Source organism: Crinia signifera, chromosome 2, assembly GCF_055691185.1.
Source record: "Crinia signifera chromosome 2, ASM5569118v1, whole genome shotgun sequence".
In the NCBI taxonomy this organism is placed as follows: Eukaryota; Metazoa; Chordata; class Amphibia; order Anura; family Myobatrachidae; genus Crinia; species Crinia signifera.
Genome location: NC_139218.1, coordinates 52,934,299 through 52,950,829, shown reverse-complemented (window position 1 = coordinate 52,950,829; position 16,531 = coordinate 52,934,299). Strand labels below are relative to the sequence as shown.

The following is a 16,531-nucleotide window of genomic DNA, read 5'->3' as shown; positions in this document are numbered from 1 at the left end:
GCCGCTTCAAAAGTGGGCACCATCTTTCCCAGAAGGCAGGCAGAGAGATGGACAGAGACCAGTTTGTGCTGTAGCACCAGACAAACAGTTGGGGAGACTGAATCTTGTCCAGAGGTAAGCCGACCTTCTGAAAAGTCATATCCATCACTCCCAGAAACTGCAATCTCTGAGAGGGCAAAAGCTGCGATTTCTGGAAATGAAGTATCCACCCATGATGTATGAGAGTACTCTGAGACAACCTTAATCTCTGCAACAGGATCTCTTGAGTAGCTGCTTTCAACAGGAGATTGTCCAAGTAAGATACTAACAGCCCACCCTTGGAACGAAGTAACAGCATCATCACTGCCATGACTTTGGTAAAAATTTTGAGCGTGATGACAGGCTGAAGGGCAAGGGTTGAAACTGGAGGTGCCGATCTTATATGGCAAATCTTAGAATTAGAAATGCCCAATATGAGGGAAAATGGGGTAGGCGTCCATGAAGCACAAGGACACCAGAAACTCCCGATACTCCAAACCAGCCATCACTGATAGCAGGGATTCCATCCCAAAAAAAAAAAAACTTGACCCCTCTCAAGAAGGGATTGAGAGGTTTCAAGTTGAGAATAGGCCTGGTAGAATAGTTGGTACCAGAAACCTGGTACACCCTCTCTTTGATTCCATATTGTTTTGGGCCTGACAACCCAGTACCAGCAGCTGTTGATAGCGCACCACTCAAATCCATTTTTTCTTTGGTACCAGAAACCGACTGGAGTAGAACCCCTGTTTCTTTTGGTCTTAGGGTACAAGGATCACCAGAGCTGAATTCAGCAGGATGGCATCCTCCCACGGAAAGCACTTGTTCTGTGAAGGGTACTTGTGTACTAGCACAGCGCCCATGATATTTTTTCGCACTACATATAATCGCATCGCATGCCATACACCCCCTCGCCACGCTTCGGGCTAGGTGGCTCGCTGCACTTGCCACACTATATAAAATCAACTCCACGCCGACGTGGATAGTGGGGGTATGAAAAGGTCGTAGGACGCGTACCGCTGCGCTCGCCATGCTTCGGGTTCACGTTCATAGTGAGGGTGGCATGGGGGTGCATTTAACATTGTAAGTCCCCATTAGGGTGCTTATACAATTTTAAAATCGCATACCATTGTATATGCGATACAATGGCATACAATGCCATACAATTTTAAATTGTATAACATCGGCTGCCATCGCATCGCATACCTTCTGGTCTGCGATGGGCGCCGTGCACAAGTACCCTGTGAAGCTGGCAAACCGGTTGTAAAAAAAAGGGGATTTTGTACTTACCGTTAAATCCTTTTCTCAGACTCCATAGGTGACACTGGAGAGTTACAGTGGGGAATAGAAGGCGACCACAGGGAGCTTGGGCACTTTAGAATAAATTAATAGTGACTAACTCCTCCCCTTCTACTTCCTCTCCTAGGCAGTTAAGTATGTGCCCGGAGGGAGCTGGAAGAAAGGAAAAACAACCCACTTCCAAAAGGAGGTCAAACATAACATAACAAGTCACACACACACTCACATAGAGTGAACATATAGTTTGAAGAATAGCATTCATAACAGAATGAAGTCATCCATAAAACTAGTAAAACTTAGAACTCAGACTGAGTACAGTAGTCTCTTTAACCTCAGGTAATTGACCAACCTGAAAACCAAACAGTAAACCGGAAAGACAGCGTCGGGTGGGCGTCCAGTGTCACCTATGGAGTCTGAGAAAAGGATTTAACGGTAAGTACAAAATCCCCTTTCCTCCACTAGGTGACACTGGAGAGTTACAGTGGGGACGTCCCAGAGCTCCCAACACGGGTGGGATGACGCTGAGAACCCCTTAACACAGAACGGCCAAACCGCGAAGCGGCCGCCGCAAAAGTGTCAAACTTATAAAAGCGGACAAAGGTCCTCTGACCAGACCACGTAGCCGCTCTACATAGATCCTGTATAGAAACTCCACGGGCAGCCGCCCAGGAGGTACCCACCGACCTTGTAGAATGGGCGGAAATTGAAGAAGGTGGCACCCTAGAGGAGGCCACATAAGCTTGACGAATTGTCAATCTGATCCACCTGGCCAGGGCCTGCTTGGAGGCTGGCCAACCAGGACGCAAGGAGTCATAGAGGACAAATAAGGCATCCGACTTACGTACAGACTCTGTTCTGGCCACGTAAATTCGCAAGGCCCGGACCACGTCCAGCGCCCTAGACTCCTGTGAGTCCTCCCGAAAGGCCGGCACCACAATAGGTTGGTTAATGTGGAAAGCCGAGACCACCTTTGGGAGAAAAACACTTGAGGTGCGCAGCTCCGCTCTATCCTCATGGAAACGTAAGAAGGGTGCCTTACAAGAAAGAGCACTGAGCTCCGACACCCTTCTAGCTGAGGCCAAGGCCAATAGTATGACAGTCTTCCAGGTAACGTATTTTAGTTCCACCTCCTCCATGGGCTCAAATACAGAGGACTGGAGAAAAGCCAGTACCACGTCCAGGTCCCATGGAGCAGTAGGAGGTCTGAAGGGAGGTTGCAGCCGCAACACCCCCTGGAAGAAAGTCTGTACCTGAGGAAGAAGAGCCAGCTTCTTCTGGAAAAAAATGGAGAGGGCGGATACTTGAACCTTCAAGGACCCCAGCCGGAGTCCTGAGGCCAAACCCTTTTGCAAGAATAGCAGTAATCTGGCCAGTTTGAAGTTCACCGGAGAAACCCTCCTGGATTCGCACCAGGCCACATAGGCCCTCCAGATGCGGTGGTAATGCACCGAGGTAACCTGCTTTCTGGCTCCTATCATGGTTGGAATCACCGCCTGCGGGATCCCTGCCTTCCTCAAGATTGACCTCTCAACAGCCATGCCGTCAAATGAAGCTGCTGTAAGTTGGGACAGGCGAACGGACCCTGCGTTAGCAGGTCTTCGCAGAGAGGCAGAGGCCATGGTTCGTCTACTAACAGGCCTGTTAGTACCGTGTACCACGACCGGCGAGGCCAGTCCGGGGCAATGAACAGCACCGTCACCGACTCCCGTCGGATTCTCTGCAGAACCCGAGGGATGAGAGGCACTGGAGGAAAGATGTAAAGGAACTGATCCGTCCAGGGTGCCGTGAGAGCGTCCACAGCCACTGCCTGTGGGTCTCTTGTCCGAGCGCAGTACCGGGGCAACTGATGGTTGTGTCTGGAGGCCATCATGTCTATCTGCGGACAACCCCACCGACGGGTCAGGGTCTGGAAGACCAGAGGGTTCAGACACCACTCCCCGTGGTGTACGTCCCGCCGGCTGAGGTAGTCCGCCTCCCAATTTTCCACGCCTGGAATGAAAATGGCGGACACGGCCCCTGCGTGTTCCTGCACCCAGCACAGAATCCTCTTTACCTCTCTCATCGCTGCACGGCTGCGGGTGCCTCCCTGCTTGTTGATGTAAGCCACCGCCGTGGCATTGTCGGACTGCACCCTGATGTCCCTGTTCCGGAGAACCACTTCTGCCCGGAGCATGGCGTAATACACTGCTCGCAGTTCCAGCACATTGATGGACATCTGTGCTTCCTCCGGGGTCCACAGTCCTTGGAAGTGGAGGCCCAGCGTGACCGCTCCCCAGCCCCTGAGGCTGGCGTCCGTGGTGAGGAGCGTCCAATCGTGAATGGCGAACCTCCTCCCCTCCTGCAGGTTGCTGGAGTTGAGCCACCACGTCAGTGACGCTCGAGCCTGATGGGAGAGAGAGATCCTCTGTTGTAGAAACAGGTGTGAGCCTGTCCACTGGCGGAGCAGACACAGATGGAAGGGGCGAGATCGAAACCGCCCGTACTGCACCGCCTCGAACGTGGCCACCATCCTTCCCAGCAGCTTTGTGCAAAGGAGAACTGTGACTGTGCGATGCTGCAGCACCAGTCGAACCGCTTCCTGCAGGGACAAGATCTTGTCCATGGGGAGGAACACCCTTCTCTGGACAGTGTCCAGAAGCATCCCTAGGAACAGGATCCTCTGCGATGGGGTCAGCTATGACTTCTGTATGTTGAGCATCCAGCCATGGGACTCCAGGGTCCGACGTGTCAGTTGGATGTTGTGCAGCAGAACCTCCTTGGACGGAGCCTTCAGCAGAAGGTCGTCCAAATAAGGGACAATGGTAACTCCCTGAGCCCTGAGTATTTCCATCATGACAGCCATCACTTTGGTAAATACCCGAGGCGCAGAGGAGAGGCCGAATGGGAGGGCTCGGAACTGTAGGTGATAATTTTGGACAGCAAACCGCAAGAATGCCTGGTGAGGAGGCCAGATTGGGATATGCAGGTATGCATCTTTGATATCGATGGATACAAGAAACTCCCCTGGTTCCAGGCCTGCAATGACAGACTGGAGAGACTCCATCTTGAAGCGAGTGAACCGCAAGAAAGGGTTGAGCTGCTTCAGGTTCAAGATGGGTCTCACTGAGCCGTCCGGCTTGGGAACCAGAAAAAGGCTGGAATAGAAACCCCTTGCCCTTTCTGGTTCCGGGACCGGGATAACCACCCCTTGATCCCTGAGCTTTTGGATGGCGGCCTGTAAGGCCCTGCCTTTTTCCTGAGAAGCTGGCAAACCTGTGGGAAAAAAACGTTGAGGAGGAGGCAACAAGAAATCTATCTTGTAGCCTACTGCTACCAGGTCCTTTACCCATGCATCCTTGCATGAACCGGCCCATACCTGATGGTAAAAGAGAAGCCGGCCTCCCACCCTGTGATCTGGACAGGAGCTGGGGGAGTCATGCTGAGGGCTTTGAGGTAACCTTTGCATCAAGTATTGGAGCACTGGCAGATCCTCTGCCTCTTCCTCGGAAGCCTCTGGAGCTAGTAGCCGCTCCCCTAGACCTACCCCTGAATCTGGAGGTGGGCCGAAAGGACTGCCCTCCAGACGTAGGAAATGACCTACGTGGGGGAGGGGCTGCAGTGGGCAGGAACTGAGACTTACCCCCTGTAGCCTGCGAAATCATTTTGTCCAGCTCTGGACCAAAGAGGGCCTCCCCAGCAAAGGGTAATGCCTCCACCGCCTTTTTGGAGTCGGCATCTGCATTCCACTGTCTCAACCAAAGAGTACGGCGAGCAGAAACTGAGAGAGCAGAAATACGGGCCGCAAGCATACAAACGTCTGAAGAGGCTTCAACCAAGTAACCTGCAGCCTCACTTATGTGTTCCACTAAGAGCAACATATCACTTGCCCCTGGGTCTAGGGAGGAGGCCACCTGGGATGCCCATACCTCCATGGCCCTATTGACCCAGCAACCCACCTGTGCCGGACGTTGTAAAAGACCAGCGGCTGTATAAACATTCTTCAGAGCACTCTCTAACCGCCTATCAGACACATCTTTTAGGGTAGAGGCACCTGGGATGGGTAACACTGTCTTTTTAGACAAACGTGATACCGAAGAATCAACAGCAGGTGGCGTCTCACATGACTTTCTAGCATCCTTAGGAAAAGGATAGGCAGTAAAAAATCTGAGAAACCTGAAACTTTTTGTCTGGATGTAACCAGGCTTTTTGCAAGTGTTCATCCAGCTCCTCTGAGGCTGGGAAATATGCAGACTGTTTTTGCCTTTTAGCAAACACTGAGGGACGCGCAGCCGGTCTCACCTCCTCTGCTACATTGAGGGTTAACCAGACTGCTTGTATTAAGTCCTCTAAACCCTGAGAAGGGACATCAGTGTCCTGTATAAGCGGAGCATCAGGCTCAGCATCAGGCTGAGCATCAGGGTCATGAAATTCACCCTCCTCTAGAGCTGGCATGTCATCATCTGTATCATCTAACAGAGGGACCTGAGGAAACATCCTATTAGCAGAAGCCAGTCTAGGGGCAGGGGGTGTAGAGGTGTCTGCATGCAATGCTCTAGACAGACTCTCCACAGCAGAGGTTAACTCTGCCTGCTGATCCCTGGCTGCATCCCTATCTTGTCTGGCAGAAGATAACTCAGAAGCTAGCTGAGAAATTACTGTAGACAACTGTGAAGCCCATACAGGAGGATCCTGCCCCGATGTAGTTGGGGTGGGGGCTGGGGATGCAGTACATGAGGGACATAAAATGGCGCCCTCCGCGTGTGGCGCGAACTTATTGCTGCACTGTTTGCACGCAATCTTTTTACCAGCCATCATACACTCCGCAATCTTACACAGAGAGGAGAAAAAGATGGAATACCGGACAGGAGAGGAGGTATAGGAAAGAGGCAGAGTCTGCCACGAGGCCGCTACGCGCACTGTATATAAATATAACTTGCGCCGGCTAAGGGACCTTTTTGGACACAGTCCAAGCTGCCCTGACCTCCTATGTCCCGCTGTGACTCACTGAACCAGGGTCACCGGCACTTCACAGACGCTTCGAGGGAGCCGCGGATCACGCTGCTGCTTCAATGGCCGCCGCTCCTACAAAGAAGGAGGAAGCGGAAGTACCCAGCATGCCGCGCTCTCGCTCCTCAGGAATGGCGCCGTGTTTAAAAGTGCGCTGCCGCGGCTTTTTACACTGGATCCCCCGCTAGCGGGGAATCAGTGTTATACTTACCCCTGCCATAGCTGTCGGGTGCGGCATGCTGAGTGGTCCTCGAGGCGCGCTGCAAGCAGCGGCGACGGGACCTCAGGATCAGTGGATCCTGCAGCCAGGTACCGGAGGCGAGCTGCATGCAGCTGCGACCGGACCTGCCGACAGCGCCCGCGTCGCAGGCAGGTAGGGACAGGGAGCTACCTGCCTGTCCTCTTTGCTGATTGTAGCATCATTATATTAAAAAAAAAAACTATAAAGCTCAGGAGTGAGCCTTGAACGCACCCAGCTCCCGCAGGGCACATGCTAAAACTGCCTAGGAGAGGAAGTAGAAGGGGAGGAGTTAGTCACTATTAATTTATTCTAAAGTGCCCAAGCTCCCTGTGGTCGCCTTCTATTCCCCACTGTAACTCTCCAGTGTCACCTAGTGGAGGAAAGAGAAATAAAAATAATAACACGTGGGGTGGGGAATCCTGAAAGTCCATTTTCTAATCGAAGGTCAATAGATCCCTGACCTGATCCACCTGTCGAGCAGCCACAAAATCATTGAAAGGACAAGGCTTTCACTCCACATCGGCCTGCCATTGACACAGCCAAAGAGCTCTGCGTGCGGAGACAGAGAGCAAACATTCTCACAGCCATAAGTAGATGGCTCAGTGAGGTAAGCAGCCACCTCACAAATGTGGTCAGCCAGCACCATAAGTTCACCTGCTGCTGGATACGCTCTCAAATACTTTTCAATCTAACCAGCCCAGACTTCCATTGCTTTATTAACCCAGCTACCCACCTGCGCAAGATGCTGTAAAAACACCCGCAGCAGTGTAAATGGTTTTAAGGTGGTCTCTAATTTCTGGTCAGAGGGCTGTTTAATAAATGAGGCCCCTGGGACAGGAAGCGCAAGCTTCTTTGGAAACAGAAGGGTCAACAGACCCTGGGATCTTACACAGACTGTCAACCTTCGGCTACCTGTAGGGAAAGGGTTAAAGGATAAAAATCTACGAGAGGTTTGAACTTTCTGGTCATGGTTTTTCCAAGCTGCTTGCAGGTGAAAATCCAACACCTCAGACACAGGAAAGGCAGCTGCCTGTTTGCGTCTTTTACCAGACACTGCAGGTCGGTCCGGGGCCTGGTAGTCATCCTTAACCCTTGTGAAACTTGTTCAGGCACCTCCATAGCCACACCTAAGTCTGGAAATTCACCCTCCTCTAAAGGTGCCCACACACTAGAACGATTTTTGGGCCGATTGGCCGATTTTCGATAAATCGGCCGATATATCGGTCCATATATTTACCGATAATCGGTCAAAAAATCGGGCGATGCTCGCTCCCGTGGATCTTTTGCTAAATCTTCTGATCTTACGTGCTGCACAAAAGATCAGAAGATTTAACAAAAGATCCATAGGAACGCACACGGGATCTTAAGAAAAATCTTTGGTAAAGATGTGCGCTTGCCTGAAATCTTTTGTCCAGATCGGACAAAAGATTTGAAGGCTAATTTATGCGCACATCTTAAGATCGCAGATCTTTCTAGTGTGTGGGCACCTTAAGGCTGGCATGTCATACTCCTCTGACTAGAGCACCAGAGGAAAAACAAACAGTCTTATCTTGTAATGGACCATGCACAGCCAAAACCAAGTCAGCCGGCTGAGACCTAGAAGTCTCTCTATCCCTCAGGAGGGGCTGCTACATATGAATGACAGAGCAGGGCATCCTTTGCCTGTGGTGTGAACTTTTTAACAGGATAGAGAGTTAACATGGTTGGATTTCTTTTGGATAGTCCATGGCATCCTAATATCCCCAACCTTTTTGCTAGTTTACAAATTTTCCAACTACAGTTATGGAAGTTCAGGCACCAGCGAAATGTTTGGTGTCTTCAATCTGCTGCTCAGCTGACTAGCACAACACACTTGTTAGGGCTAACATGGAGTACTTCAAGGGAATTAAAAGGCATTAATTTAAAACCATGCTGAGCCAGGTACATTCAGACAACACATTTTGACTGCTAACCTTCTCTTGTTCTCCAATTCTGCACTAGAACTGCATTCTTCATCCTTTGTCTTTCGCTTTCTGCACTCACGGAGGGCATTGAGAACAGTCTCTTTTGCGCAAGGATCTGGGACACTCGGAACAGAAGGGAATGCTGGGACTGCTGGTAGCAGCTTATCCAAACTTAAGAGGAAAACAAAATCCATTAGTTCCTTTCATAAACACTTTATGGGATAATTGACAATATAACAAACCAGGTTACAATTGTTGATCAAGCCCAATAGCATTTCCCTTTGACCCATGTGTGTCTACATTACCGGTTCTGGGGTAACAGGTCGACAATGTCTAGGTCAACACCTAAGAATGATAGTAGGCCAACACTTTTTAAAAAGGTCGACAAAACAGCCATTAATCAACAAAACAGGTCCAACAGTTTTTAAAGTCGGGCCGTTCTGTTGATCTGCCTCTTCAATGCTGTACGGGAAAATTGTGTGTGTGTTTGTGTGGGGGGGATTGAATAACCCCTTTAATATTTTAAATACCTGTAGTCAGGGCTATTTTTGTGCAGGCTCCAGCAGGAACTGTGGCCCTTATTCTAGTTCACTCTTTCTGACAAAATATTTCTTAGATGGACAAAACCATATGCACTGCAGGTGAGGCAGGTGTAAAACCCCACCCAAATCTAATTATCTCTGCACAAGTAACACCTGCCTCACCTGCAGTGCATATGGTTTTGTCCATCTAAGAAATATTTTGTCAGAAAGAGTGAACTAGAATAAGGGCCTCAGTTCCTGCTGGAGCCTGCACAAAAATAGCCCTGCCTGTAGTGATTTAGAGACAATTCATCCTCTATAAAACAGTGTTAAATGGCATAAAATAAATAAGACTGTTCAGTTGTAATCAGACCAATTGATAGAAAAAAATACCATGTTGCACTGCAGATGGGGGTAGACATAGCGTGCAGGGATTAGATTTGCGAGAAGCAAGTTTAATCTGCAGTGTAGAGGAGAGTAATATCATTAATTATATATGCATATCATCTAGTGTGTACATACTAGATTATTAACGATGCCTCCATCATCCGAATATGCAGTCACATCTGACTATAATCAATGACTGCACGTACAGCTGGGGCCGGTGATATCCCTGAATGATATGGTTAAGGGGACCCATACACGGTCCGTTTGGGACTTAAAACAGCACACATCGGATCGGATCGCATCCCTAGTGCATGCACTGCCATCTGATACGATGTGTACCTAGTACAAAAAGTATGTGCAGCACATACTTTTTGTACCGTACTATGTGACGCGCGGGAGCGCGCATTGCATAGTACAGAACGGATGCCGGCGAACGGCTCCGTGTATGGGCAGCTTTAGTGTGCATACCCTATATTGTTCACCTGGGAGTTCAAGCAAGATCATTAGTGATATCATTCACCAACGATACTGTATAGTGTGTACCCAGCTTAAAAAGGAAAGATGTCCAGCTTTTGTGAGCCACATGCAAAAAGACAATATTTACCCTGCATGGAAACAATTTTCACCCTGGCATTGCAACAATGTTTGCTACAGATACAAAGATACTTTTTTCTTAGCTCATGTCAAAGTCAGGCCTCAAAGTGTTAACAAGTATGGCCGAGTAGATACAATAAATGGCATTTCTCGCTCCTTTGAAGGATTCTAAGAACATCCATACCATGGAACGATTAAGTATTGGATTATTTAGACTTGGAACTGTGGGGTAGATTTATTAAGCTCGGTGAAGTGATAAAGTGTCTGTTTTTTATCACCGGCCAATCAGCTCCTGCCTGTGAAGTTACAGGGTTGGTTTGAAAAATGACAGGTAGGAACTGATTGGCCGGTGATAAAAACCAGACATTTTATCACTTTACCGAGCTTAATAAATCTACCCCTGAAATCCCATAAAAAAAAAAAAAAAAAAGACGGATTACTTACATGGGTGACCGGGCGATAGTCTGGTCCGGACGTGGGAACTTCACAGTAACTGGACTGCGAAACTTTGTATTTTTATGCAACATCAGAGGCTTTCGCTGGTACTCCTCTAAATACACCATTGGAAGAGATCCTGGCATATTATATTGGGGCTGGTGGGTTGGGTAACGTCTGCGTGGACACATGACTGGTCGGTTAGATACCACAGGTGTCTCCCTGAAGAAAAATCAGAATCAGTTTACTTAGATAAGCTTTGTCATTAGAGAAAAAAATAATAATTCATAAGCTCATATTGAGCTAAATTTTTATACAGTAGCTGAAAATGTAATACCAACATATATTGCTGTAATGTGCCTATCTTCTATAGAAGGAGGAGTTGTGAATGCACAAAGACTCCAAATGTAATGCTAAATTCTAATGCTCAAATCTGGTTTATACTTGTCCCCCATACACTATTCAACTCATGCGGCTTTCACACCGCAAAACATGCTTAGACCTGGTATTTAAAATGGGTCAAAGCAGGTTTTATGCCCCTTTTAGACCGCACATATTACCCGGTCTTAAACCGTCTCTAAGCAGGTTTCGTGGTATGAAAGCATCGGCATTTCCAAACACCCCCCCTCACTGAGGCATGCTATAAATACACCCCCCCCCCACACACACACCTGGGCAGCGCAGGGAAGGGATCCGGGCAGCAGGGTCAGCGCTGACCCTGCTGCCCGGACCCTGCCACTGATTTCACATACACCGCAGGGACCCGCTGCCGACCTGACCCTGCTGCCCAGATCACTTCCCTGCACTGCCCAGGTAGGAAGGGGGGGGGGGGGTGAGAGAGGCTGCCTACCAGCGTGCTGACCCTGCTCCCCGACCCACTCATTAAATATGCACTGCACTGTGTCCCGCTTATTAGCTATGCACGGAACGGGACCAATAGTGCTCACTGCTGACTGGGTACCATTTCAGACCCGTTCAGATAGAGAGAAAAAAAAACAGTTCTGAAACGGGTAGGACCCTGCTTTTTTACCGTTTCCAAATACCAGGGAAACTGTAAACTCATATTAAAAGCTGGCAAAATACCAGCTTATAAGTGCGGTCTGAAAGGGGCATCACCTGCAACTTCGGCTCTTTTCCTGCAATTGTGGTGATCAAGTGCAGGAAAAGAGCCCAAATTGCAGGTGAATGAGTGGAGGTGGAATCCAATGCAGGGTCCTGCGCACATCTCACTGGAGCCTCCGAGTCGCACCGGCTGGAGATATTTCGCAGGCAAAAGGACCGCATGCAATATATTGTATGTGATCCAAGGGAAGAAGTCACCGTAATGTATGGGGAACTTTAGTTACAATTTACAAACAATACTGAAGCTGACTGCAATTCGTACAAGTTGAACAATGAACACATACCATCACTTTCATAGAACTGCATAGTAGCCACATTATTTGAGTAGTGAATTTACATGAGCACACAGTAAGGAAGAGGAGAGACAACTTGTAACACCACTTCAGTCATACTGTTTGACATGGAATCCAATGAATGGGATAGTTCTTATCCATCAACATACTGTAGCAAGGACCTCACTTAAGGCCCATACACAATGGGCGTTTTTGAGCTGCTTTCAGCTCAAAGCCGCCCAGTGTGTATGGCCCAGTGATGAGCACTGATGCACTTTCCTGCATCATCACCAACCACCGCTACTCATCTGGTGGTATTACCAGCGACTAGGTGGACGGCTTTTTTTAGTGCCTTGCTATGGAAAGCCGTCTAAGAAAACTTGAAGGAAAAAGTTCGTATTCGTGATGCCCCTAGTTATAATAAAATGTAACTTTTAGGATTTATGAATAAAACTGGTTAAAAAAAAAAAAAAACACACAAACACGTGACTTAGAAATATAAAAAAAATTAATAGTGTATTTCAAATAAGACAATGGGCAGGTAATGCACTTTACACAATGTGTATTTATTTCAATAAAGGTTGATACCCTCTAGCATCTTACTCGGTTTGCTGCTTTTGTACATCTTGTATATTCACATTAATTATATTGAACAGAACAGATATACTAGATCGCGAAGCACACCAGGCTCATACACATCGCCCGTCGGAATATGAGCCTTAAGGCAGACCACCACAGTGACCCAATTATGTGCGTTCAGAATTGTAGATGTGATTTCAGATGCATGAAAGTAGTATACTTAGAATGAACTGGGCATTCCTGGGCTCTTACAGTCTTGTGGGTATGATAAGGGAGTATTGGTGGTGGTTGTGTACACAGACACCTGACTACTCACATAAGAGACCACATTCAGATGGAGACACTGCACATGTTATAGGGTCACACAGAAGGCCGTACCCTGACTGAGACTCTGCACCTGTCATAGGGATCACATAGGAGGCTGTACTCAGACTCTGCACCTACCATAGGGATCACATAGGCTAGTGTTCATTCTATCATTCTAGCACCTGCTATTTTTGAAAACCCATGCAGTTCTTGTTCCCTGCCTGGGGTGTCACTGTCTGCTGTGGTGTTTCTAGCACGGGTCTGGATTGCAGGTGCCGGACGGGGTCCCGACAGGCATTCACCCGACGTCGGGATCCCGACTGTCAAAACACTGACAGCCGGGTTCCCGACGGCTGTTGGCCATTTTCCCTCGTGGTGGTCCACGACCCCCATAGAGGGAGAATAGAATAGGTGGCTCGCATAGCAAGCCACCATGCAAGGGGCTTTGTTGCGCTCGCCATGCTGTCTGGGTAAGGCCAGTCCGGATAATGACCATCAGGATCCCGACTGTCGTACCCCTATACCACACCCTGGATTGCATATCAGTGCTGATATACAGACCACACTGTGCTAGAAGCACTACATCAGACAGGGACACCCCAGGCAGGGAAGAGGAACTGCATGAGTTTTCAGAGACAGCGGGTGCTAGAATGAACACTATAGGAGGCTGTACTCAGATGGAGACTGCACCTAACCAGAGAGGTTGAACTTGCACCACAGTACTGGCAATTGAGACCATTGATAGAGAGCCAGTACTACAGAGACTGCATGCACACCGATAGAGAACACACAGAGGACCTATAGGACATTCCACCCATGGCAGCCAGCAATTCAGGGCTGCAGGAGGAAGGAAGGAGACTACACTCACCTGAAGGACAGGCACCTGGCCGGAGTAGGCACGCTTGGGTTAGGACGACTTAACCGCTCCTTAAGACACAGGGCTCCGCGCCCCATACCCCTTGGCGGGGGTTCCTGTTTCCCCAGGTAACTACCCATTAGTAAAAGCTGGGAAGCCTGACTCCACTTCTCCTGCTGCTTTCTCTGCGGCACAGGCCTCAGCCGTCTCCCTGCGGCCCCGCCAAAAAGCTGTCTCCACTCAGTCAGATGCCAGGCAGCTCTCCCCGGGCTGCAGTACAGCCAGCAGCCGGCAGCAGCGCACAGGGTGAGGGTGCTGGTGAGGGGGAAAAGGAAGACAACAGCTGCGAGCACAGGCAGGAGGAAGATGACCGGGTGGAACTCAGGATTCACAGTATCCCGCAGGGATCGCCAGAGCCGGCACCTCCAGCTATCTCCTGCCTGCCGGCCCGACGGAGGCATGATCGGCTGCGCCCCCAGGCAGTCCCTAAATGGTAGCGTCTACTTCCCCTTCCTCGGAAAGACCTCCTGACGTCAGGCCCTGGGCGTGTTTGGGGGCGCGGCCAAATGCAGCGCGTCAGAGAATCACTAGGGAATACCCGTCCGCTGCGTGAACTCGCACTACGCTGCTGCAGCCGGCCGCCGCGAGGAAGCCGCAGCGTGGAAGAAGCCAGTGCAGCTTAACACGGAAGCGTTTCCCTCCTGATTGCTGGCGGTGAGAGCGGTCTCCTGTACACCTGCACCCCTGTGTTGAGTTTGGGACATACTAAAAGGAATGACAGTGTGGTCTGCAGATTAGGAATGCCAATTGACTATAATGGGAGAAAATGACATTTATATTAATATTTCTGAAATTATTGCACATATCAACTATATTTTTGGTATACTTCTTGCTAAGACCATTACACATATTTTACATGCAGAATGACGGCTGACTCCTATGGAATGATGGCCTTTTAATTCGCCATCCTGAAGCCAAAATAGCATTAAAACAGCTCCGTTATGCGATATTAAGACCCCGATGTTACGGTGATCCCCGTAGCGCACGCGCTCATCCTTTTCCAAATAAGCCCGCCAACACCATCCCGTTGAGCTGCGCTGGCTGCCCATAATAATACACCCCCCTCTCTGGAAGATGAATACGTCCCCTATAATAGCGCTCGCCGCCCACATGCCAGTGCCTCGGGCAGGATAATGCACCCCAGGCAAGATACCCCCGCACCAAGTCAGACAAAGATAACGTGCCCCCCCCCTTTCATGTCAGCACCCCGAAAAGGCAGGGACGTGCGGTGAGGTTTGTGGTTGGTGAGGCACTGGCTTTGCGGAGCCAGCACCGACAAGCTCTGTGGGGAGTGTTGGGACCAGGTTGCTTCTGCGCTGACAGGCAGGTGCGGTAGCTGCCCCCTGCATAAGCAGCAGTGACCAGAAAGAACAGCTCCTGCCTGTCAGCGCTGAAAGAAGCAACCTGGACCCAGCGTTCGCCATTGCTGGCTCCACCAAGCCGCCATGGCGTCTGCCAACATACATTTTTCAATAAAAAAAAAAAATGCGGCCAAATGTAATAGCCTCTTAAGGGGCAGACTTGTTTGTGTATGTGTTGTGTATCTGTGTATTTGTGTAAAGTGACAGAGGTGTGTGCTGTTTCTGTGTGATTGTGTAAAATAAGTGTGATTTTAAATGAAGTATATTGGCCCAAAACTGTTTAAAATAACCTCTGAGGCTAGTACATTAGGCAAATATACTTATTTTACACAAACACACAGAAACAGTACACACCTCCACCTCTATCACTTTACACAAACACACAACTCTGTCACTTTACACAAATACACAGATACACACCTCTGTCACAACACAAGCACACAGATACACACCTCTGTCACTTTACACAAATACACAGATACACACCTCTGTCACTTTACACAAATACACAGATACACACCTCTGATACAATACAAATACACAGATACACACAAACAATTCTGTCTCTTAACACAAACACCTGTGCCATAAAAAAAACCCCAGCCCCCAGACACACATTACCGTTGGTCCAGCCACTGCTTGCAAGCAGCCCAGACAGACCTCCAGCAGAAATCCAGAGCGTCCTGGGACAGGCACCCGGACACAAAACGAGAGCGCCGGCGGGAGGCAGAAGAGTGACATTGGACAGGAAAGGGAGCGCAGCGTGCGCCGGTGCCTGGTGTCCAGATGACAGCAGAAGCTGGGAGCTCAGCCCAGATCCGCCCGCTCCCTCCGACAATACAGGTCAGCGCCCCCCGGCAATCGATGTCCCACTCCCCCCCCACCCCCCCCCAGGCAATAGAAGTCACGCTCCCCCCAGCAATAGAAGTCCCGCTCCACCCCCCCCCCCCCCCCCCCTGCAATAGAAGTCCTGCTCCCCCCCGGCAATAGAAGTCCCGCTCCCCCCCCCCCCCCCCCGCAATAGAAGTCCCGCTCACTTTTAAAAATGGCACTGTACTATAAATAGCGGGCATCTCACCTATAGAAGAGCTACGGTGACGGTCAGGGACATGCTTTCTGCCTGTATGAATGCACGCCCCTGTCACTGAGACAGCACCACTGTGCCCAATCACATCTGTCTCAGTGACAGGGGCGTGCTTTCATATAGGCAGAAAGCACGTCCCTGTCACCGAGGCACCGCTATAGGTGCCGCCTTTATGTCCTTTTTAAATTAGCTTTTACAGCTTGGTTCCCAGCCCTGCCCACTGCCCGCCCCTGTGTCTGTTGCTGTAATACAGACAGCGAGAGGCATCGCTCTTGATGCCGCATAAACTAATAAAAAAAAAAAAAATGGTAAAAATGATTATAATAATACAAAGCATATACTTATGACACATAATATGTGTCATAAGTATTTTCTTTTAATTGTATAATTGTATTATTATATTAATCATTAATGACATTAAAGCTTCTATAATGTCTGCTGATCCGCTCTGTCAGTCCCTCCATTGGTTG

At 49.3% G+C, this 16,531-nt stretch overlaps 2 protein-coding genes across 6 annotated transcripts in view; both read right to left on the bottom strand.

Annotated features, from left to right (window-relative positions):
- POM121 (POM121 transmembrane nucleoporin) overlaps nt 1-14,402 on the bottom strand; it is a 38,654-nt gene extending 24,252 nt beyond the window's left edge. For 2 of the 5 annotated variants that reach the window (XM_083172106.1, XM_083172105.1), the window contains exons 1-3: nt 13,569-14,402; nt 10,431-10,643; nt 8,494-8,655 (exon numbers count right to left, since the gene is read on the bottom strand). In XM_083172106.1, coding sequence (XP_083028232.1) covers nt 8,494-8,655; nt 10,431-10,643; nt 13,569-14,017 — 824 coding nt within the window. In that variant the 5' untranslated portion in view covers nt 14,018-14,402. The remainder of the gene's footprint in view (nt 1-8,493; nt 8,656-10,430; nt 10,644-13,568) is intronic. The other 3 variants (XM_083172104.1, XM_083172103.1, XM_083172102.1) reach the window with 3 other exon arrangements.
- LOC146059674 (uncharacterized) lies at nt 1,290-6,876 on the bottom strand. The gene has a single exon (XM_083172108.1). It carries the CDS (start codon nt 4,665-4,667, stop codon nt 1,791-1,793), a length of 2,877 nt encoding a protein of 958 aa, XP_083028234.1. The 5' UTR covers nt 4,668-6,876; the 3' UTR covers nt 1,290-1,790.
- Nucleotides 14,403-16,531: the final 2,129 nt, after the last annotated feature.